At 45.1% G+C, this 22641-nt stretch overlaps 1 protein-coding gene across 1 annotated transcript; it reads left to right on the top strand.

Annotated features, from left to right (window-relative positions):
* The first annotated feature begins 8727 nt into the window (after window positions 1-8727).
* LOC128411242 (solute carrier family 22 member 7-like) lies at window positions 8728-22457 on the top strand. The gene is made up of 10 exons (XM_053383393.1): window positions 8728-9840; window positions 10360-10463; window positions 13939-14093; window positions 14937-15105; window positions 15750-15873; window positions 16738-16844; window positions 17952-18166; window positions 18964-19072; window positions 20856-21062; window positions 22068-22457. Exons 1-10 carry the CDS (start codon window positions 9463-9465, stop codon window positions 22267-22269), a joined length of 1770 nt encoding a protein of 589 aa, XP_053239368.1. The 5' UTR covers window positions 8728-9462; the 3' UTR covers window positions 22270-22457.
* The last annotated feature ends 184 nt before the right edge of the window (window positions 22458-22641 follow it).

Raw genomic sequence — 22641 nt, 5'->3', positions numbered from 1 at the left:
GACCAGGGGTCAGACTCTGTGTAAGGCAGCTTCCGATGTTTCTAAGTGAGTCCGTGTGGTGCTTCTACTTGAACTAGGGGTAGCCAACATGGTGCCTTTGCAAAGTTGCTGGACTCCCAGCTCCCATAATTCCTCACCATTGGCCATGCTGGCTAGGGGCAGGTGGGGGTTGCAGTCCCAGCACAATGTTGGCTACCTGGTGGCTGAACCTGGGGTCAAATGTGGCCCTCTGGGCCTCTCTTTGGATCCTGAGACCTCCCCCATGCCACACATTCTCCAGCCATTCCCCTTCTCTCCAAGACTCGGCCCTCACTGGCCCTGCTGCACACCTTCCTTGAGTATTTTTGCCTAGCTGGAATGTGCCCCTGAACTGGAATCATGCCTCTTGCATACGTGGATGGGGGAAATAGGGGTGTGCAAAAACTAGCCTTCCGTATAATGTTAAAAAAATTGTATCTGTTGCTCTGTCTACTTTTGCCTCAGACTCCTATCTGCCTACAAGGTTCTGGATGCGTGCAAGATTCTGGCGCTTCCAGAGCTCTTCCCTTTTGGCAGGAAAAAGTAGCATAGGACTGAATATGAATTTAAATGCAGATGGTCTAGCATTGTTTCAGGCAGTATAATGCCCCCCCTCTGATTTTATCCTCCTCCGTTGGCAGGCTGTGAACTTGGGGTGTTTCCAAGGCAGAGGATTCAGGCTGAGCAGGATAGTAATCTGGGGAGGTCAAACTTGATTTCACACTAATGTATAACCTCATCTCGTCCCCTGCCCCCCGGTGTGCATTGTGACATCATGTCTCCCTCCCACCAATAGCGTGGTGGGTGGGAGGGGCAACAGAATGGTGTGATGTCATCATGACCCGTGGTGAGGTTGACCAGGAAATTATGGCGGCAGAGCTGGGAGTGGAGCCACCATTTACTGTAACTTCTAAGCTGGGCCCTGGAAACGTATCGAAAAGATTGTTCCTATATAATGCGCAGAGGAAGCTGTAAATATGAGAAAAGGGTTTTTTTGGATCAACTAATGCGAAGCAAACTCATTCCCGCACTTGCACTAACGTTGCTGTGTTTGTGATTCTACTATGCACTTCGAGACACAAAACCTTCGCCCGAGAGATCACACTCCCCTCAGTCGCCAGGGCTGGGAAGAACTTGCTGATCTAGGTGGCAGATTTCCTGCAAACAGGGGGGGAGGTGGGAGGGGAGGGGAGGGATCGACAGGGACCATAAAGTGCTTCCTGGGAGATTCTGTGCTTTTTGAAAATGAGATGTTCTTGTCCTTTGAGTCAGTTGGAGCATGGGTGCACCTTTGCCAATCGACACAGGTGAGGCTCAGCTCTTAAGCAGCTGCAAGACGCTCCACCTTGAATTGTCAGTCAAGAGGCGAAAGATGGCATGAATCATCCCTTCTGAAAGATGCAAGAGCAGGATGTGATATGTATGTAACATGTAAAGGGCACCGTGCTGTGCAATGTAACTTGTGTGGCTATTTCTTTGGACTGAAACTGCAACTGTAATGCAGGTATCTTTGCATTGGTAATGGATGCTCAGGCTTGCTTTCTAAATGGTCAGCTGTGGAGCAGCTGTGTGTTAAGATCGTCCCCCACTCCGCCGAGAAGGCTCTTCTGGTTTGGAGACAGGACTTCCGTCGTCTGGTATCATGTACGTAAAACATTGCCAGGCTCCAAAGTAAAAAACAAAACGAAAAAGCCCCTCTCGGCATATCTCCTTCACATTCTTTTAGGAAAGCAGCTCTAGAATGTTTTACACATTGCAACTAGAATGTACAATTGCAAACAAGGAAATAAAGACAAAAACCTGATTTAAACTGCATGGCACATTTCTCAGCCACCAAAGCCTGGCATGCAATCACAGAGAAGCTATAATCTGTGTACAGATCCACCTGGCATTTTCATAACTCCAGATGATGACTTTAAAATAAAACAAACAAACAAATAAGAGGGGATGTCTTGTTTGTATGAGAACCGGCAGTCATAGTGGTTTTGTTATTCCAAGGGAACTCTGGGTCGTGCCATTAAAAAGCTCGGCTACCTTTTTGCTGATGTGTATTTCCCTGTTTGTTTAATGAACAGCCAACAAGTGAAGGCCGTCAAAATGGCAGATGGGAGTCACTTCCGGCACTTTCTCAAGGCTGCACCACAGAAGTGCTGGAAGTGGGGTCAGTGCAATCCCTTGTGCTGTCTATCAGAACAAAGCACATTCGGGCATCAGTTCTGGTAATGGGTTGTAGGGCTCAGAGAGGGTTGAAGACTCAGGAGATAACAATGAGACCTGCCTTCACAGAGTTGTCTGGGTGGGAGACCAGCTGTTCTGCTCTCTTCAGAGGACAAGGAAGATACAGCAGCTGAAAACATGGGCAAACTCATTCACTGGCTCTAATTGGAGGGGGTGGGTAAGACGGGCAAACTCTTGACTCTTTGGGGCCAAAATGGACATGATGGTGGATGTGTGAGAGCAGCTATCTTGTATCTCTGGGAGGGAGGGACCGCATCCCCAGTGAACAAACCCCTCTCTGACCTTGGTTCATACCCTCCTTGAGTGAGTGTGTTTGTCTGGCTGAAAGTAATATAATAACAACAACAATAAATAAATAAATTTATACCACACTCTTTTTTTTAAATAAAATATTTATTAGGGTTTTACAAAAAACAGATTTACAGAATAAAAAGAAAGCAAAAAAAGAAGAAAGAAGGAAAAATACAAAAATACATAGAAAAAAAGAAAATACAAAATACAAAAAACAGATAGGAAAAAATTAAAAACAAAACCATTTTTTGATATCTTTAAGCTCATTTGCTTGTTTCCTTGACCTCCTCACACCTCCCCTTTTTGTATTCCCATTTACATAATCAATTCAGCAAATCCTTACCCTCTTTCATTTATCTTAACTCTATATATTGACATATTATAACTATATGTTTTCATCCATTATCAATCCATTTTTGCATATTCTTATTAACCTTGTTGCTAATGCCACTTAATTTCAATCCAGCATCATTTTTAACTTAAATTTATACCACACTCATCTGGCTGAGCTTCCCCAGCCACTCTGGGAGGCTTCCAACAAAATATTAAAATACAGCAATGCATCAAACATTAAAAGCTTCCCTAAACAGGGCTGCATTCAAATGTCTTCTAAAAGTCTGGTAGTTGTTCTCTTTGACATCTGGTGGGATGTCCACAGGGCGGGTGCCACTACCGAGAAGGCCCTCTGCCTGGTTCCCTGTAACTTGGCTTCTCGCAGTGAGGGAACCGCCAGAAGGCTCTCAGCGCTTGACCTCGGTGTCCGGGTAGAACGATGGGGGTGGAGACGCTCCTTCAGATATACTGGTACTCTGATAATGCCTGGATATAGGATAGAGAAGGTTGTGTAGGTGTAACAGAAGCTAGCCTACTGTATGTACAAAGGTGATGTTTGCATTCATTGCCCTGCCCACTTTTGCCTCTGGCCCCGCCCAACACAGTCTGCACAAAAGGAAATGTCCTCAGTGCTGAAAAAGGTTCTCCAACGTTCTTGCATCTCCTCCTGTCCAGCGGAAGATACCTGGAAGGGCATCGGTTCGCCCAAGAGGCTACACCCTCATGGTGACCAGCAGCCAATGAACTGCTGCAGCGGAATGGGAGTGTAGAAAGATGGCTTCATGGCTGCAGTTCTTGCTACCAGCCATGTGGACTCTTGCTGCCGCCAGCAGCCACACATTCCTCGTGTTCTCAAGTCGGGCTTCAGAAAGAGGAAGAAAATTACGCATGGATCTTTATAGCCCACTGTATCCAATGTTCAAGGGAATTGACGCAGCATAAAAATATTCTAAAAACCCAACACAGTGCCCAAATTGATGTCTAAAACCAAACCCTGCAAAAAAGCATCTAGCTTAAAAGAAAACCCTGAAGTATATCATTGCACTTCCAAAATCTAATAAGATACATTTGCATTGCTTAGGTAAAGGTAAAGGGACCCCTGACCATTAGGTCCAGTTGCGGACGACTCTGGGGTTGCAGCGCTCATCTCGCTTTATTGGCCGAGGGAGCCGGCGTACAGTCATGTGGCCAGCATGACTAAGCCGCTTCTGGCAAACCAGAGCAGCACACGGAAACACCGTTTACCTTCCCGCCGGAGCGGTAACTATTTATCTACTTGCACTTTGACATTCTTTCAAACTGCTAGGTTGGCAGGAGCAGCGACAGAACAACGGGGGCTCACCCCGTCGCGGGGATTCAAACCGCCGACCTGCTGATCGGCAAGTCCTAGCCTAGGCTCTGTGGTTTAACCCACAGAGCCACCCACGTCCCTTGCATTGCATAAGTGAGTGTAAAAGGGAGACTACATTTCTGCACCCATCAAATAAATTTCTTCCAGAGCCTTGCAACAGCTATTAATGCCATGCAGTGCAATCATAGAATCATAGAATGTAGAGTTGGAAGGGACCCTGAGGATCATCTAGTCCAGCCCCCTGCAATGCAAGAATATGCAGTTGGCCCATACGGGGATTGAACCTGCAACCTTGGCGTTATCGGCACCATGCTCTAGCCAAGTGCGCTATCCACTCAGAAGTAAGTCCGATGTAGTCCAGTGGAATTTACTCTCGGGTTACCAGTTTGTTTCCAGGCCCAGTTGAAGGTGCCTAAATGACTCAGGCCCCAAATACTTGAAAGACTGCCTCCTTCCCTACAGACCCATCTGAATGCTCAGATCAGCCCTCTTGGTTGCTTCTCCACCCTCAGAAGCTCAGGGGGTTCTGGCTTGGGAGAGGGTATCTCCTAAGTGGTCCTAAGAATGCCCTCCCCATAAAGATGCATCTGACACCTTCATTTTACAGGTGTAAAAAAAGGTAAAGGACTGCTGGACGGTTAAGTCGAGTCAAAGGCGACTGTGGGGTTGCAGCACTATACAGGTGTATAATGAAGGTATCAGATCTCTAAGATTCAGGCAGATTGCTAGGACATCTCAGAAGGGCCCTTGCACAAATGCACATGTGTGCAATGCTAGAGGCCTGGCTGGAAAGCTTAAAGTCCACCGCAGCTACATGGGAGAGGGTATGAATAACAGGAAATACAAATTGGCCCCGTCCCATAGGTTGACCAGTCATGGCTAGGAGCAGCTAGGAGCTAGGCAGAGTCACAGATATAAAAATAAATAAATACGTAGACTTGCACATGCTGGCCAGCTTCCATTTTGACTTGAAATGTTCGTTTTGGGCTTCTCAGAAGCACCGTATTTTTCGCTCCATAAGACGCACCAGACCATAAGACGCACCTAGTTTTTGAAGGAGGAAAACAAGAAAAAAAATATTCTGAATCCCAGAAGCCAGAACAGCAAGAGGGAACTGGCTTCTGGGATAGCCTCTTGCTGTCCCAGCTTATGGGATAGCTGTGCACAGCTTCTCCTGGGCAGGGGGGTGAAGGCTCCCCTTGCGCACGGCTAAGGCAGAAGCTAAGGCAGAAGCCGCTTGCTGTCCTGGCTTATGGGATAGCCACACACAGCCTCTCCCGGGCAGCAGGAGGATGGCTCCCTGAAGAGCCACGCTCCCTTTAAAGAGCACGCGGAGCGTGTGTGAGGCTCTTGGGGGCTTTTCCCCGAGGAGGCAGAAGGGCAGCCCTTTCTTTTCCCCCTTACTTTTTAGGAGGGGAAAAGTGTGTCTTATAGAGCAAAAAATACAGTACATAAAGCCAAGAAGCAGGCAATAGGAGCACTGGCCTGCAATGGCACCCACCTCAGAGGTGCAGGAACTGTGCTGCAGTGTGCTCTGGCTGAAAGGGGGGGGGAGCACTGGCTACAGCCCAGAGGATGGTTTGAAGGTCATTTTATCACTAGCCCTGAACAAATAACCATGCAGTCTTAATGGGAAAATGATGTCTAAGTGAAAAAATCCGATTGACTGAATTGTTTCATTCCAGGAATGCATCAAAGCCACACACTAGACTTGCCAACTGCTGCTGTTTCTAGTAGCACATGCGGGAGTCATGCGCCCATCATGCTCGAGTTAGCCATGCTCGTGGCACTGATGTGAAATTTCACATTTCCTCCTATTCTGGAGTCCAAGTCAGGGGATACGCTGCAAGAAATGTTGCTAGGGGGAAAAAACTTCACCGAAATTATCTGCAGAGCACATGGCGAGATTTAATTCAGGAGGGTGTGCCATTACTGATGTGGGACAGGCCCAGTTGAATGAATAGCTGGTTCTTCACCTGTCAGAAGTATGTGCCTGAGATTTAGGTGTTCCAGTTTCAGTTTGAAATAGCTAATATGGGTGAAGTTTTGAGGCACTTGAAGAGGGGAAGTTCTGGCCTGGAACGGTGTGTAGTGCCGGTGAACAGCTGGACCTTCTGCATTCACTAGTACAGACATTTTGGAGGAACAAATTGCCTCAAGTGTGATTTGCTTTGATTCGTTACTCCTCAAAAGATCTGAACAGCTAGTCCTGGGTTCAAAGTCACAGGAACATTAGTCTCAAGACGCTTCTCTCAGGATAGAAAATCTGCCACCTGTGCCACTTACATACTTATTTCCGCACCATAAAATTTATATAACGCTTGATTGTAGAAAATCTCAAAGCAGTCACTGTAGAGGGGGCTAAGTTACAACAACTCACTGAGCTGTTGGGGTGTATATCTTCCTTGTGGGGTCTACAACCCCTCAAGACATAAAGAAAATGTCTGACACCAGGGTGTGTGTGTATGTTTGTATGTGGTTTTCAGGCACCTATGATACAGAAAAGGTCAACAGCACATGACTTCCAAGTCTGCTTGACTTTGTTCTTCCATACAGAAGCCACCAGTCTTCCAGTGAAGACTAAAGATGGATGAACCCGTCCATTTTGGGTTCTCATTTTTCCAGTCGTAAATTCACTTTTCCACATCTCCCTGTCAGCTTGCATTTTAAAAAGTCATCACAAATGAAGCATCAGGATGTTAGCATGTGTTTTCTCTTAATATGCATATTTCTGTACATGCTCTTTGGACGAAGAACTGCATTGCAAAATTCGGAGAAAAGTGAGTTTTGATGGATGGTGAGGCATTTGGGTTAGTGTGTTGTTTCGGGAGGTGTGAAATAGAGAGATTCCGATTGGGCGGTATTCAGGTAAGCTTTACTCAGAGTAGACCCCATTGAAATCAATGGACCTTTGTCATGTTCATTCATTTCAATGGGTCTACTCTGAACAATACCATCCATTAAATATGAATCAAACGGGATTCCCCCACCATCCCTACAGGCAGTCCCATTTTCAACACCGAAGGTAACTTGAAAGGTATTATTATTAAATGCATTTATATCCTGCTTTTCTACCAAACTCGGATACAAGGTAGCTTACAACATTTAAAAACTTTGTTATAAAATTCAGAATAATAAAACAAACCAGTTAAATAACAAATAGTAATAAATTAATTGATAAATTAATAAATTAAGTATTTGTTAATAAATTAACAAATAGTTAAAATACATTGAAACACAATGTTATATGTTATCTCCAGGCTGATTTATAACATAGTTTACGTTTCTAATACATTCACCAGATTCTAAAGAGAAGAATGCTTTAAATAAGGTAGACAGCTAAATATGGCTGACCTGTTTCGGGAAGCTTTTAATGATTGAGATTTCGTTGTGCTCCTTTATATTTCGTTGGAAGCTGCCCAGAATGGCTGGGGTACAAGAAATGAATTAAAAATAATAATAAAAGGTTTGCAAACAGCTACTCTCCTGGTTCCTGGTGGCAAGCATGAATCAATTCTGGGTGATGAGATGCAGAAGGGTCTCTCTATAGGAAGAGACTAGAGTTCATTCCCTGCTTTTTCCTGTACAGTACTGGTATTTTAAATAGGCTAACGATGCTTCATCCGTTCTAGTATATACTAATGCCAGCTCCAAACTTTCCATACATGTCCTTATGTAGCAAAACCCACTAGGGCACAAGCAAGGAAACCTGGCAGACTCTGAGGTATGCCCATGGGGTTTTTTATTTTAAAAAGTGGGCGAAAATACCAGTGAGAACATGGGGTGCTGATTGACAGTTGGGAGGCGAGGAGGAAAACTGCAGGGATATGATGGAGCGGGTGGAACTCTGGTTGGGGAAAAGAAACAGGTCATGACTCAGCAACGCTTTGTTGCAGTTCCTTCTTTCACATTAACAATGTTTGTCTCTGTGAGAAGGCTGGCTTTTATTTAATTAGGAAAAACACACACATATACAGTGGTACCTCGGGTTACATATGCTTCAGGTTACATACGCTTCAGGTTACAGACTCTGCTAACCCAGAAATATTACCTCAGGTTAAGAACTTTGCTTCAGGATGAGAACAGAAATCGTGCTCCGGCGGCATGGCAGCAGCAGGAGGCCCCAGTAGCTAAAGTGGTGCTTCAGGTTAAGAACAGTTTCAGGTTAAGAACGGACCTCCAGAATGAATTAAGTACTTAACCTGAGGTACCACTGTAGACTGCTTAATCCACATGATCTGGAAGCTGTCTGCGGACAAATGTTGGCTCCCTCGGCCTATAGAGCGAGATGAGCGCCGCAACCCCAGAGTCGTCCGTGACTGGACATAACAGTCAGGGGTACCTTTACCTTTATGAACTAGTAACAACAACAACAACAACAACAGCTGCCCATGCCCATGCCATCTGAACACTTTTGCTTTCTTACTGTTTCTTCGTTGGCGATCACTCAAGCCAAGTAAGGTTGTCTTCCATAAACACGATTTTAACAATGAGTCTGTAAGTGGCTGTGGAGGCCAATTCTGAATCCACACGACATTGGTTTTCAGGCAGGAGTTGATCATGGTATGGATTTGCCAAGTGTGCCTTCCTCTCAGCATGTTTCTCCCTTGCGTCCTGAGTTCAAGTGTCTTCAAAGCCCATGACACCTTCGGTAAAGGCTGTTCTCCAACTGGAGCTCTTGCAGGCCAGTGTTTTCCAATTGTTGGTGTTTATACTACAATTTTTTTTTTTAGATTTGCCTTGAGACAGTCTTTAAACCTCTTTTGTCTCTGATAGGACGGTATCCAGCTGAGAGTAAAAATTTTCTTTAACCTCTTCATCAGCTTCCAGTGTTGGTGCGTAAGCGCTTATAATAGTTCTTACTGGTACTACATTAACTCTACAACCAGGAATATATGCTGGATCCAGTTATTTCAAGAGCTGCTTATCAGTTCAAGAGGTCAGATTCCTCATTTCTGTCTGCCTTGGGCTCTATTTTTTCCTCCAAGAAGCTGAAAAGAATACAATACCGCTTTTGTGAGCTCGCCATTAAGGGATTGTCTCTCCTGAACCACATGACTTGATAAGGGTTCGGTCTTGTAAGGCAACTTGTTTTTCTGTGAAACTGCCATGTTAAACTTGCTTCGCTAAGGTACTTAATTGCTAAATGGCTGGAGCTTCTCCCCAGTCGCTCGGTCTGTTTGTACAGTGCACAGGCGTTTGCTCTGTACCAAACCTCCCTCCCTAGCACGATGATGTTTGAGGATGTCCTCCGGGAGGTGGATGGCTTTGGGAGATACCAGATCCTGGTCTTCTTGATGCTTTGCATTCCCAGACTGATGATCCCCATGCACTTCCTGCTCCACAATTTCATCTCTGCCTCTCCATCTCACCACTGTGTGCTTCCAGCCTTTGCTGGCACTTCCAATCTCAGCCAGGATGAGGTCTTCTCCGTTGGCCTCCCAAGAGAGCCTGGCGGGACACTGAGCCCCTGCAAGATGTTTTCTAGGCCACAGTTTCAGTTGCTGGAAAATTCTTCCTGGGAGCTGGACAACGCCTCATCAATCCTGAGCTGCCAGGATGGCTGGGTCTACGATTCCTCACAATATGCATCAACCACGGCCACTGAGGTAAGCTTTTGATGTACTTCTATTGCAATGAAAGGATCCGGGTGAGAAAGAGGACGAGCCCCTGTGATGCAGCCTGGAATAGCATTAGCTTTTTTTGCTGCTGCATCACGCTGTTGACTCGTGTTAAGCTTGTGGTTTACTAAAACCCCCTTTTCACATGTCAGCCAGGTGTCCTCCATTTTAAATTTGTGCAGCCAGTAAAACCTGACACTTGTCCCTATTGAAATTCACTTTGTTAGCTTGGGCCCTGTTCTCCAATCTGTTAAGGTCATCTTGAATCCCAATTCTGCCCTTGGCAGCATTAGCCGCCCCTCCCAGTTTGGTGCCATCTGCAAATTGGATGAGCACCCCCCCCCAATTCTTTCATCCAAGTTGTTTATGAGGAACCATTAGAGAGCACTCTTTGGACTCGGTTGGCTTCTCATGCAAACTACTCCAGCTGAAATCCCCTCTTCTGCCCAGCTATCCCTGTTTTGAATCTGGGTCACCTGAATTACAATCCATGATACTTCCTTCCAGTGGGATCTGGTGTGTGAGAAGAAAGGCATGAACCAGGCAATTGCTACCTTTTTCTTCATTGGTGTTACTTTGGGGTCTGTACTTTTTGGCTACTTGTCTGACAGGTGAGTAGAGTTTACTTTTGGTCTTTGGTGCATGGGCAGACAGACTTCTGGCTTGTGGGATCTACTGTGGTGGTTCCTCCTCCTCCTCCTCCTCCTCCTCCTCCTCCTCCTTCTTCTTCTTATCTCGAAGTCCACCAACTGCAGCCAGGTGGTTTGTTGGGGTGGGTCAGGATAAAAAACAGCATAATTATTGGAATCGAGGAATATGTTGCCTCTGGGCACATGCTCAACCCAATATTTTGTTTTCAGTATCAGCACTGAAGGACCACAGTCCTTATCCACACAAAAATCAACTTCTGGTTTTCACTCAAAGCTTTCTTCAACCTGGAGCCTAACTTAGATGTGTGGGGGTTTTGCCCGGGGGTGTGTGGAGATTATTCATTGCTGCTATTCTTAAACAAATGAGGATATTTGCTGATTGGCTGCAAATACTCCAAGAGCTGCCAGTAGATCCCTGATCCACTTTCTGCCCATCTCTGCCTCACCTGTCTCACTGCCAAGTCTTAGGTAGATAAATCTTTAATTACAAAGACGTATATGAATTTTCAAACTGTACAACCTTGGACAACTGCTCCCCCCCCCGAAACACACAACCTTTTCCTATCAACCCTCCACGGGAATAATCCTAAACCCACCTCAATTGGAAGAAAACTTGGTGGGCACTGGGATGTATGGCAGGGAAGACATCATGGTACCCCTGAGTGCTGTTCAGAACTCCACTTCTTTTGATACAATCAGCCCCTAAACACCTCTGCCATACATCTAAACAAAATACTGTCTCTTTGCAGATCTATTTCCCACTCAGTTTCTTCCCCCTCCTAATTCACTTCCTACGCCAATCCCACTCAAAAATGATATTTCCTTCACTTAATCCCATTTCTTCCATTACAAACATGCTAACAACTCAGGTTCACTCCTCCAAAAGAAAGGTTTCCCCTGGTTGTCTCACCTCAGGGAGTTAAGCCAGATCTCTCCTTTCATTTTTTGAAATTTGTGTCCAGGGCTATGTTAATGAGCTCTCTCAGTGGGTCAGGGGGAGGTCCCTACCCAGGCTGGCTCCAGATACTACCACAGTCGCTGGGCCAAGGCATGACTCCGGTCCACCTTTCCACCATTCTGAGAAAGCAAAGTGCCATTTTGAAAAAATATAAATGAGAATACCTCTGCCCTTGCTCCATGAAGAAAGAAGACTGTGATCTTCCAGCATAATCTGTGGAGTCAGGCCAGGAGTGGAACTCTGGAAAACTCATTTGCACACTTCCGCTGGTGCTGGATGGAGCCTTAGAACCCCTTGATTAGGTCCTGACCATCATATTAAAGGGAGACAGGAGGGGGCGGACAGGAAGTAGAAATCAATGCATGTTGGATATATATATATATTACTGTGCTAAAAATCAATGCACATTGATTGTTGCTGCAGTTCAGTGCGTAGCGTGCACTGAATAAAAGAGCTAAAGCTGACTAGAGACCATTAATAACGCTATTTTTTTCCAGAGGTGCAGGAACTCTCCATGAACGCCTCCCTCGTTCTCTTATAATGCCAATGGCGCCCACTTGAGAGGCGCCGGAACTGAATTCTAGTGAGTTCTGGCTGAGGAAAAAGCCCTAGTACCACCTCCTATTTCTTCAGAGAATTGAAAGTGGTGTTAATGGCTACTAGCCATGATCATTTGATCCTGCAGCCAGGATTAAAGTGTAGAAATGATCTGAGAGGATTTCTGTGCTCAGAGCCTGCTTGTGGGATGAGCCCTGTGGGCAACAGGAGTGGGCAAGATAGGCCTCAGACAAGACTCTTCTTATGTAATCATGTACAAAGGAGGCTTTGAGGCACCCTCCTCTCGCCATCATCTTTATCTATGGGTTTTGTAGGTTTTTTTGTACTATTTCGAAAAGCTCAAATCCTCTCTATCAAGAAACAGCAGCAGGACCAACATGAAAAAGGTAACAAAAACTGTGGCATGCATGACATTGTACATTTGTCTTCCAGCGATAGTTGTTCCCGCTCTTCCCCCAAAGAATCCTGGGAAATGTAGTTTGTTAAGGGTGCCGAGGGTTGGTAGGATCCCTCTTCCCCTCACAGAGATATAATTCCCAGAGTCCCTGGGGAGAGAGATTGGTTCTGAAGCCACTCTAGGAATATGTTGTATCTGAAGAAGTGTGTATACACACGAAAGTTCATACCTAGAAAGCTTATACTTAGTTGGTCTTTAAGGTGCTACTGGATTTATTTTTTTAAAAAAAATTGTGGGAAAGATTCTTTTGAAGACTGTCTTAAGACAAAAAGACTTTATTCTCTTAAGGGAGTTCTTTTTGGATCATCTTTCAATTATTATTTTTTTATATTTCATTTTGTTATTTATTATGACTCTTTTAACAAAGTTTACCAGCTATGGCAAACTGGGGAAATCTTCCTGGTTCTTTGTGAGATAAACCCTTTCTTTCTTTCTTTCTTTCTTTCTTTCTTTCTTTCTTTCTTTCCTTCTTTCCTTCTTTCCTTCTTTCTTTCTTTCTTTCTTTTGAAATACTTATATATACTGAAATACTTAGTCTAAAAAAGAACAGAGGCAGCAAAAAAGTATATATTACAAATTTAAAAAGGAAGAAAGGAAGAAAGGAAAAGCGAAGAAAGGAAAAAGAGAGAAAAGAATAAAGAAAGATGAAAAGACTTCTGGTTCTCTGTCCTGCAGCTAAACATAGTATTGACTCATTAACATCCAACCATTCTATCTTCTATAAACCAGTATTTTTCTCTTTCATGCAAAAAGTCCATAAGAAGTTTCCAGTCTTGAATAAATGTCAATATTTATTTTTCTCTAACTGGGCACGTCAGCTTTGCCATCTCAGGCAAGTCCAATAGTTTTATCAGCCATTCCTTTATAGTAGGTCGGGCTGTAGCTTTCCATCTTTGTGCATATAACAATCTCGCAACTGTAATCCTATATTGGAGTGATCTTAATAAACACTCTCTCTCTCTCTACACACACACACACACACACACACGTGCAAATACTGTGTCATATGGAAACTGCCATTTCGGATGACTTGTGATGCGCTCATTTATCCACAAGAAGTCACTGTTAGCTTGTGTTGAGAAGGATGGAGCGGGTGAGATATTAATGCTCAAAAGACAGCAAGGAAGCATTGGCTTCTTTTGCCCCATATGTTCTCAACACATATAAGAAAATCCCTCTAGCAAATGATGGCACTAGTCATTTCTCCCCCTGTCTTTCTGGGTGGGTGGGGGAGCTTATTTGGAGAAGGGGAGGGAAGCGAGAAGGGGAAGCACTCGTGCCACTTCCCCAGAAACGCAAAGTTATCCATGGGCCTAGGAAGGCTGTCAACCCCTGTGCAAGCTTAGATGCTGTGAATGACATGAGAGAGATGTGCAGGCTGCGGCCTTACCTGGCGAGGCAATTCTTCTGGGATTTTGACCGGAACGAAAACAGGTGCTGCTGGTTTACTTTTGGCTTCCTAGGTTTGGCCGGCGGCGGATGCTTCTACTGTCTTTCCTTTCCACGATGTTCTTTGGGGCCCTGGCTGCGTTTGCAGAGTCTTACCTGATGTTCATCATCATGAGGTCGCTCTGTGGGATGGGACTCACAGGCGTGTCCATCATCTCCTTGATATTAGGTGAGAGGTTCCGAGGTGAGAGGTGATTTCTTTCCATTTCAGGCCGGATGCCTCCGCGTACTGGCACTGCAGATGGGAATAGTGATCGTGGGGACCCTCTTTCTCTCTGGCCCCATCTAAACCTTACCTTTAAAGCAAGTACCACGGCATTTGAAACAGCCGTAGCTTCTCCTACAGAATCCTGGGAAATGTAGTTTTTGCTGAGAGTTGCTAGGAAAGCCCTGTTCCCCTCACAGAGCTAGAGTTCCCTTGGGAGACGAATCAATGGTCAAACCACGCTTAGAACGATTGCTTTATGGCTGTCTTCCTTTTGCGAAGATTACAGTGGATGCTCAGGTTGCGAATGTGATCCGTGCAGGAGGCACGTTCGCAACCCACAGCATTTGCGGCCTGCGCATCTGCGCACGCATGGGTCGTGATTCGACGCTTCTGCGCATGTGCAAAGTGCAATTTAGCGCTTCTGCCCATCTGCAAGCACCGAAACCTGGAAGTAACCGTTCCAGTACTTCCGGGTTTGGTGCGGTGCACAACCCGAAATTGCGCAACCCGAAGCGTCTGTAACCCGAGGTATGACTGTACTAGCTGCAGCAAACTTCTGTCCCCAACCCTCTGCAATCTATTGCATCTGATCAGGATAGCATCCCGTGGGTGGCAATTTCCTCCATGGATTCGAAATATGGAAAGGGAGGGAGTTTGGTGGCTTTGCCCCACCCTAATGTTGAGCAGGGAGTGCAGCTTTGGCTGCTGAGTCGTTGCAGCTAGAGTTTATGGGGTTGACTGTGATTGTGTTGAAGGTAAACTGAGTCCAAACGTTGAGAGCTGCTGCTGTATATTAACTTCCAGCTGTAGAATGGACTGACGTCAAGCATCGCACCTTCTGCGGCACCATCAGCGGCATTTCCTGGTCTCTTGGGTACATGCTTTTGGCGCTTGTGGCCTACCTGATTCGGACGTGGCGTTGGCTCCTGTTGGCTGTCACCTCTCCCTGCCTCCTCAGCATTGTCATTTGGTGGTGAGTGACTGTGGAACTCCTCTGTTATGTATTCAGTGGTCTGGGTTTGCCTGAGCTTGAGTCTGGACTAAGGATTCAGAGCTCCTGTGTTCTGATTCGATACAGGATGTCCAGTCACAGAACATTCAGGATTTGGGCCTCTGCCATTGGCCCTTGAACTCTTAGTCGTGATTTGCAGCTTGGAACTTTAGGCAGCCAATCACGTTGGGAGTGGGAGTGGCCCAGGCTTTCAGGAATGTATATAAGCAGTTGCTTTGCCCCTGTTTCTCAGTTATGTAGTTCAATAAAGGTTCTTGCTGTTATCACTGCATCTTGCCTCATGGGAACCCACCTACACTTCATCCTCCAAACCCTAATATTCACCAAGGACTTTGAAAGGTTTCCTGCACACCCAACCACATCTTGTCAGCTACACCCTTTCTCCAACTTCCCCAGGTTCTTCTTTCTTGTATTCTTTACCTCTTCTTCCCTGTAACTTTAAGAACCAAAGTGTCAATGCCACTCACCCTATCTTGCCTTGACTGCCCGCAGGAGCTCACAGGGGCAGGAGCGTGTGCATAGAGATGATGTCTTCCTCATCTGCAGCAATTCCAGATGCAGCAACCCCACTTGATCTACAAAATGCCTTGTTTGTCCCTTGCCAGGTGGCTCCCAGAATCTGCCCGGTGGCTCTTGACAAAGAAGGAGGTGGAGGCAGCGCATGGCTATCTTTCCAAATGTGCCAGAGTCAATGGCAAGAAAGAGTTTGACTCCAAGATAACTCCAGACGTGAGTGCAAGGGGTCTTGCAGCACCTCAGGTGCAGTGATGGACCTCTAGAAAACAACCACAACGAGTAAGACCCGCAACAAAATGATGTGGTGTGGAGGGTTCCTGCTCAGGGTTCCAACAAGCCAGCCAATCTAGTACTCCATTATCTCTCTTTTCCTGTCTTCCATGCTTGCCCTCCAATAGGTGGCTCAGTGGTAGAGCACTTGCCTACCATGCAACAAGGCTCCAGGTTCAATCCCCGACCTCTCCAGGTCAGGCTGAGACCCTGGAGAGCTGAAGCCTGCTTGTGTAGGCGATACTAATCAATTTGTATATATTTATGCACAGTATTTATAGCCCGATCTTCATTGAGTGTTTCCAGTCCTAGAGCTGGGAACCGAGTCATAAAAACAAAGAGTGAAAAGCGACACACCATATTACAAAATCATATAAACAGGTTCAACCAACAACAACTTGGCCCTTCCATCACCTAGGTGGACCAGTGACCTGACTCAGCATAAGGAGACTTCCTAAGCTCCCACAGCCAGCCTTCTGTACCCGTCAAATGCTCAAAACTCTGTAAGATGGCTCTGTAAGATGGATTCTTCCCTCCCTCCCTCAGAATTTATTTTTCATGCTTCTGTAGGCTTTGGGGGTTCTCTGAAGCATGCTGACAATCTCCCTCATGTGCACAGATGGTACCATCTTGGCTACATAATCATAGAATCATAGAATTGTAGAGTTGGAAGGGACCCAAAGGGTCTAGTCCAACCCCCTGCCTCCATCCTAGGAGAATGAGTTCCTCTTTGATGTCATGATGGGATCTAGCCTTTGCAAAACAGCACTGAGGGGCATTTTCCCTCTTCCTTTGCGGTGAATGTAGGTCCTGCGGAGGACACTGACCATAGAGGAGTCAAGGACCTATTTCTACTGGCACCTGGTGAAGACTCCCAAGCTGAGGAAAACCACCTTGTGTTCTGTCGTCGTATGGTATGAACATAAACTGATGACTGCACTTATTTCCCGACTTTGAAAGAGATGGAGCCAGTTTTCTTTCTTGGAAGGTGTTGCAGTTAATTGTGGTGGGAATTAAGCTGCAGAGTAACATTATCTTTAGACAGGCTTTCCTATGTTGGTTTTTTTTTTTTTTTTGAAGTCAGATTAGATGTTTATTGTCTTCCTTGGGCGAGTGTGCAATATTTTACATCAAAGGAGGAATACAAACCACCGTATCGCTGTGCTTTCTCCGGTGTCAACCTATATTTTTCAAATGCTAGTTTGCGGTGATTTATGAAACTCCCACCACAAATGGAGCACGGTTCCTTCAGATGTCATCTCGCTTTGTAACGCTACCTCAACTGGGAATGAGTAATTCCAAATGACTGTTGACATAGTTGGTGGCTGTGTGCAATCCTGACTCTCTGGAACTTTACAGCCCCGATGGAACTGGTCTTTCCCCTGCACACACAAACACAAACACATACCTGAGCAGTGAGCCTGGAGAAACTAACAAGTTTTGGACTGGAGTTTAATGCATACGTTTTCCACTGTTTGCAATTCCATTTCATTTGTGTAGCCCAGGTAGTATTACCCTCAAACAACATCAATTCCAGTCCTTCCCCTCCCTGTAAAGTCACATAAATCTGATAAATTAGGAGAAATTGGGCTCCGAACTGCTGCACTTACCTTATTTCTTTTGGTGTTTGGGGACATTGCCCAAAGCAATAACCCAGCACTAGACAGGATTGCTCTCTCTACACATCAACTGATGTGTAGAGAGAGTAATTCTGCTTAGCAATGGTCAGATGCACAAGGGAACTCTGTGTACCTGAGCCCAGCACTAACCAGGATCTCTCCCTCTCCTCTGCACTCACACATTGACTGATGCGAGGGAGAGCGACCCTGCTGAGTCCTGCAGGGAGTTCGTTCACACACTCAAACTGAGCAAGATTTGGACTGGTGGGCAGGACACCCGTCAATCACGGGATGCCGTAATGGCATCCCGTGATTGTCCATCCACTTGTCAACTTTGGCTTGCAAGGGCTGATCCTGATATTCCTAGCTGCTGAACCTAAGTCATCTCTGTTTTCCTTGCAGGTTTGGTGTGGCATTCACCTATTACGGCATCAGTCTAAACATCAGCGGTTTCAGCTTGGATCCGTACGTGACACATTTTATCTTTGGGGCCATTGAGATCCCTGCCAAAGTCAGTGTGTATGTTGTCTTGGACCGCATCGGCCGCAGGCATTGTCAGGCATGGACTCTGATTGGAACGGGAGGCATGATTGCTCTGAATGCAGCCATCCCTGCAGGTGAGAGGCTCATCTGGCCGGTTCTGCAGCATCACTGAGCATCCATCTAGTCAAAACGTGAGCTGCAGCAGCATCACTTGCCTCCCGGGGCTCATCCAAAAGACGTTGAGGAGCCATCCTTGATTTCTTTGCACAAAGATTATGCGGAGGTTGTACTCTTTTTGTGCATATTCATCCCGGTTTAACACTGAGCTCCAGCGCCGAAGGCCTTCTGGCGGTTCCGTCACTGCGAGAAGTGAGGATACAGGGAACCAGGCAGAGGGCCTTCTTGGTAGTGGCACCCACCCTGTGGAACGCCCTCCTACCAGATGTCAAGGAAATAAGCAACTATCCTACCAGGCAGAGGGCCTTCTTGGTAGTGCCTCCCGCCCTGTGGAACGCCCTCCCACCAGATGTCAAGGAAATAAGCAACTATCCTACTTTTAAAAGACATCTGAAGGCAGCCCTGTTTAGGGAAGTTTTTAATGTTTAATGCTGTATCGTGTTTTTGATATTCGATTGGGAGCTGCCCAGAGTGGCTGGGGAAACCCAGCCAGATGGACGGGATACAAATAAATAATAATAATAATAATAATAATAATTATTATTATTATTATTATTATTATTATTATTATTATTATTATACGTCTTCCCATCCATTTATCCTTATCCTACACCTTTCAGTACATTTCCCTAGCTGTGAAAAGTCTTTTTTTTATTTAAAGGTGGATCTGTTGCCAGAGCATCAGAGTATTGCATAAACCTACATTTCCAGTATGCACTTAAATCTTCATGCCTCCTGTTTCTTCCTCCCTCAGAGCATGGGCATCTCCGGTCGGCGGTGGCCATCTTGGGCAAGGGTTTCTCTGAAGCCTCTTTCACCACCGTCTTCCTCTACACAGCTGAACTTTTTCCAACGGTGGTCAGGTAAGTGACTTGGTCCCCAATCAGACCCACTGGTGGTGGTTGTTGTTGCTTTTTACAAACTTATTGATATCCAGAGACTTCCCTTCTTCTCTTTCCATGGTTCATTGTCTAGCTCTCCCATTCCTGCATTTCTAATACTATAACCATTCAAGTCAGTGTTGCATTTTTACACCATTCAAACATTAATTACGCTGTTGAATTTATCTTAATGCTGCCAGCATTTTCAGCAGTGTACAATTATTTTCCACATATTCAATAAATGTTTTCCGCTTCTCTTTAAGTATATGTTCTTCTTGCTCTCTTATTCCATGTGTTAAATCTGCAAGTTCTGCATATTCTAACATATTAAGTTGCCAATCCTCTTTTTCTGGGACCTAGCTCATTTTCCATTTTGGGGCTAACAAAACTCAGGCTGCTGTTTTTGCATACATAAATAGGCTTTTCTGACACCTAGGAATTTCTCTCTGGGCTATTTCCAATAAAAAGGACTCTGGTCTTTTGAGGAAGGTAATTTTAAACATTTTTTTCAACTCATTATAAATCATTCCCCAATATTCTTTTACCTTTTTACATGTCCACCACATATGAAAAAGGTCCCCTCCCTTTCTTTACATTTCCAACACATATCTGATTGTACTTTATACATCTTAGCCAACCTGCCCAGAGTTAGGTACCATCTATGAATCATTTCATAGTTTCAGTGTGTAACATGTAAATTTCAAATCACTTTTCCAGAGTTTCTCCCAGAGGTTTAAATCTATATTGTGTCCTTTATCCCTTGCCCAGTGTGTCATTGAAGCTTTGACTAGCTCGTCTCTCCTACCCTCCATTCTAATAGAAGATTATACATTCTAGACAAAGGTTTATCCTTTTTTTGTAAAAGTTCTTTTTCAAATTGTGAGCTTTGGTCCAAAAACCCTTCTTTTTTGTCTAACTTGAACATATCATGTACATGATGATGATGTAATCAGTCTGTAACTTGGCTCCTTAAGTTTTCCATAGGTTTCAGTCTGGATTCCCTCCCTGTAAATTCCAGCAAATCCCTGTATGCCACCCATTGTCTATCCATATTAACTTTCTTAATTGAAATTGCTTCAATAGGGAATAACCATAAGGGTGTGTTTCTTTCCAGCAAATTTTTATATTTCTCCCAAACTCTGTTCATAAAAGTCTTATAAATTTTAGCTTCCACATACCAAAGACATGCATGCCAGCCAAATTTAAAATCATGGCCTTCCAGGTCTGAAATGTCTGCATTATCCAATACAATCCATTCTTATAACCAACACAAACAAGCTACCTCATAATACAATTGCAGATCTGGCAGGGCAAAGCCTCCTTTTCCTTTTATATCTATCAAAATTTTATGTTTAATTCTAGGCTTTCCTTCCTACCAGATAAATTTAGAAATACCTTCCACATAAAGCAAAATCTTGGGGGTTTCTTCTGAGGCTACATTTCCCAAATCTTCTTCAAAAGAACGAAACACAGACCCATGCTTGGTTTGTGCTGGAATCCAAGGCTGTGACTAAAGGAGAAGCAAGATCTGTTGGGGTGTGAATGCTGTCAGCCTCTCCATCTTAGGCTCAGGTTGTACATATGTGCAAATAAAGCCATATATCCTAAAGACATCACCGTCTCCACTGACCCTCATTCCAAGGAAACCAAACTCTGGGAAGGTGCCTGGAACCCCTTGAACCTCTCACTGCCCAGAGACTGGGATTGCGTGTAACAGTTTGATGGATTTATCTCCAATCGAAATTGTTTTGCGTTACCTTTGCAGGCAGAGTGGTGTTGGCTGCTGTTCATTCATAGCACGGTTGGCCAGCTCCATAGCTCCTCTGATCATGCTGCTAGATGACACCTGGAGATACCTTCCTCCCTTGATATTCAGTGTGGTGGCACTGGTGTCTGGGACGGTGGCCTTTCTGCTAACAGAGACAACCAACATCCAGTTGCCAGAGACTATCGAAGATGTGGAAGATGGCAGGTGAGTGACGTAGACACACAAGGCACATCACTTGAATTAACCTTGCCACTTCAAAAAGGGAAGCAGTCAGATATCAGCCGGTTTCTTCCTCCCCACCCTCAATTGGTTCCTCCAGACTGTCAGCATTTTGAGGGAGGGATTCCGGTGCATGTCAAATATTTAGACTTGCACCATGACACTGGATTAAAGTCCTTTGCCATTTTAGCATAACAAGTTAACTTCAAAACAATGGCAGTGGACTTTTTGCGATTTGGAAAGTAACGTACTGGAAAAGGTGGGATGAAAGAAAGATTAATGGGAAGACATATAAACACAGTAGAAGCAAGGTGAATGCTCAGGGTGGACGCTCATTGTTGCAGACAAACAAATCAGAACAAATACTCAACATAGATTGGACTACAGTGGTACCTCGGGTTAAGTACTTAATTCATTCCGGAGGTCCGTTCTTAACCTGAAACTGTTCTTAACCTGAAGCACCACTTTAGCTAATGGGGCCTCCTGCTGCCGCCATGCCACCGGAGCACGATTTCTGTTCTCATCCTGAAGCAAAGTTCTTAACCTGAAGCACTATTTCTGGGTTAGTGGAGTCTGTAACCTGAAACATATGTAACCCGAGGTACCACTGTATAACCTCCAAGGAAGCTTTGTGCAAGCAAATCAGGGTGAATGCTCAGTGATCAGGCCATCTGGAGGAAACCCTAGGTGTAGACTAGGTGTAGGGCTACACCTAGTGTATCTTAGTGTATCTTTCATCTTTGCTGGAAGCCGCCCAGAGTGGCTGGGGAAACCCAGCCAGATGGGCGGGGTACAAATAATAAATTATTATTATTAATATTATTATTATAGGGCTAGGCTGCATCTACGCTGTACAGTGGTACTTTGGGTTACATATGCTTCAGGTTACATACGCTTCAGGTTACAGACATATTTGTGAGATCTTAGTGCCTTCAGACCTCAGGGACCAGAGCAGAGCTTTATCCCATCATCTCTCTTGCTTGTCTTCAGAAACAAAAAGGCATTGGGAACCCAAGTACACGGACAAGGCATGGATGGAGCAATCCCTCTTGGGCTGATGACTCAAACTGGCACAGATGCTCCCCTCTCTCAGCAACAGGAAGCCAGCACTGAGTGCAATGGGAAACAACACTGTAATCAGACGTTGCTGGCCAACGGAATGGACGCTGCTGGATGCTCGGAAAAAGTCTGATATAATGGGAACTGGGTGCTAGTTGGAGCTGAAAGCCAATAAGAGGATAACACTGTCGTGAAGTTAAATCCCACCGTATGGCATTTTAATTTGTTTTCAGCTTTCAGAGAGGGCCGAATCTGATACACTGACCCTATTTTCCAACATGCGCGATGAAATAAAGCGTTTGGGTTATATTGTGCCTGCTAGACAGGTGTGCTTGTGTGTGCGTTTGTGAACAGGAAGAGGGTAAAAGCCCCAATAAATTTAGAAGCACTGACTCCCAAGTCTTCCTCCTCATTTGCTGCCCTTATCGCTATGCTTAGTTGTTGCGACTCTGCAATAACTTACAAGATTTGTAGGTTTACCTCTTTGGGGAACTTTGGCTGTTTT

Source organism: Podarcis raffonei, chromosome 3 (assembly GCF_027172205.1).
Source record: "Podarcis raffonei isolate rPodRaf1 chromosome 3, rPodRaf1.pri, whole genome shotgun sequence".
NCBI lineage: Eukaryota > Metazoa > Chordata > Lepidosauria > Squamata > Lacertidae > Podarcis > Podarcis raffonei.
The sequence above is the reverse complement of the archived record's forward strand: the minus strand, read 5'-3'. Positions and strand labels throughout refer to the sequence as shown.

What these genes read in the sequence shown, in the direction of transcription:
- LOC128411242 (XM_053383393.1), top strand. Translation starts at nt 9,463, where the DNA reads ATGATGTTTGAGGATGTCCTCCGGGAGGTGGATGGCTTTGGGAGATAC. An exon ending in TTGTGTTCTGTCGTCGTATG is followed by an intron (nt 16,845 to 17,951) that starts GTATGAACATAA and finishes TTTTCCTTGCAG; the next exon opens with GTTTGGTGTGGCATTCACCT. An exon ending in CTTTTTCCAACGGTGGTCAG is followed by an intron (nt 19,073 to 20,855) that starts GTAAGTGACTTG and finishes TTACCTTTGCAG; the next exon opens with GCAGAGTGGTGTTGGCTGCT.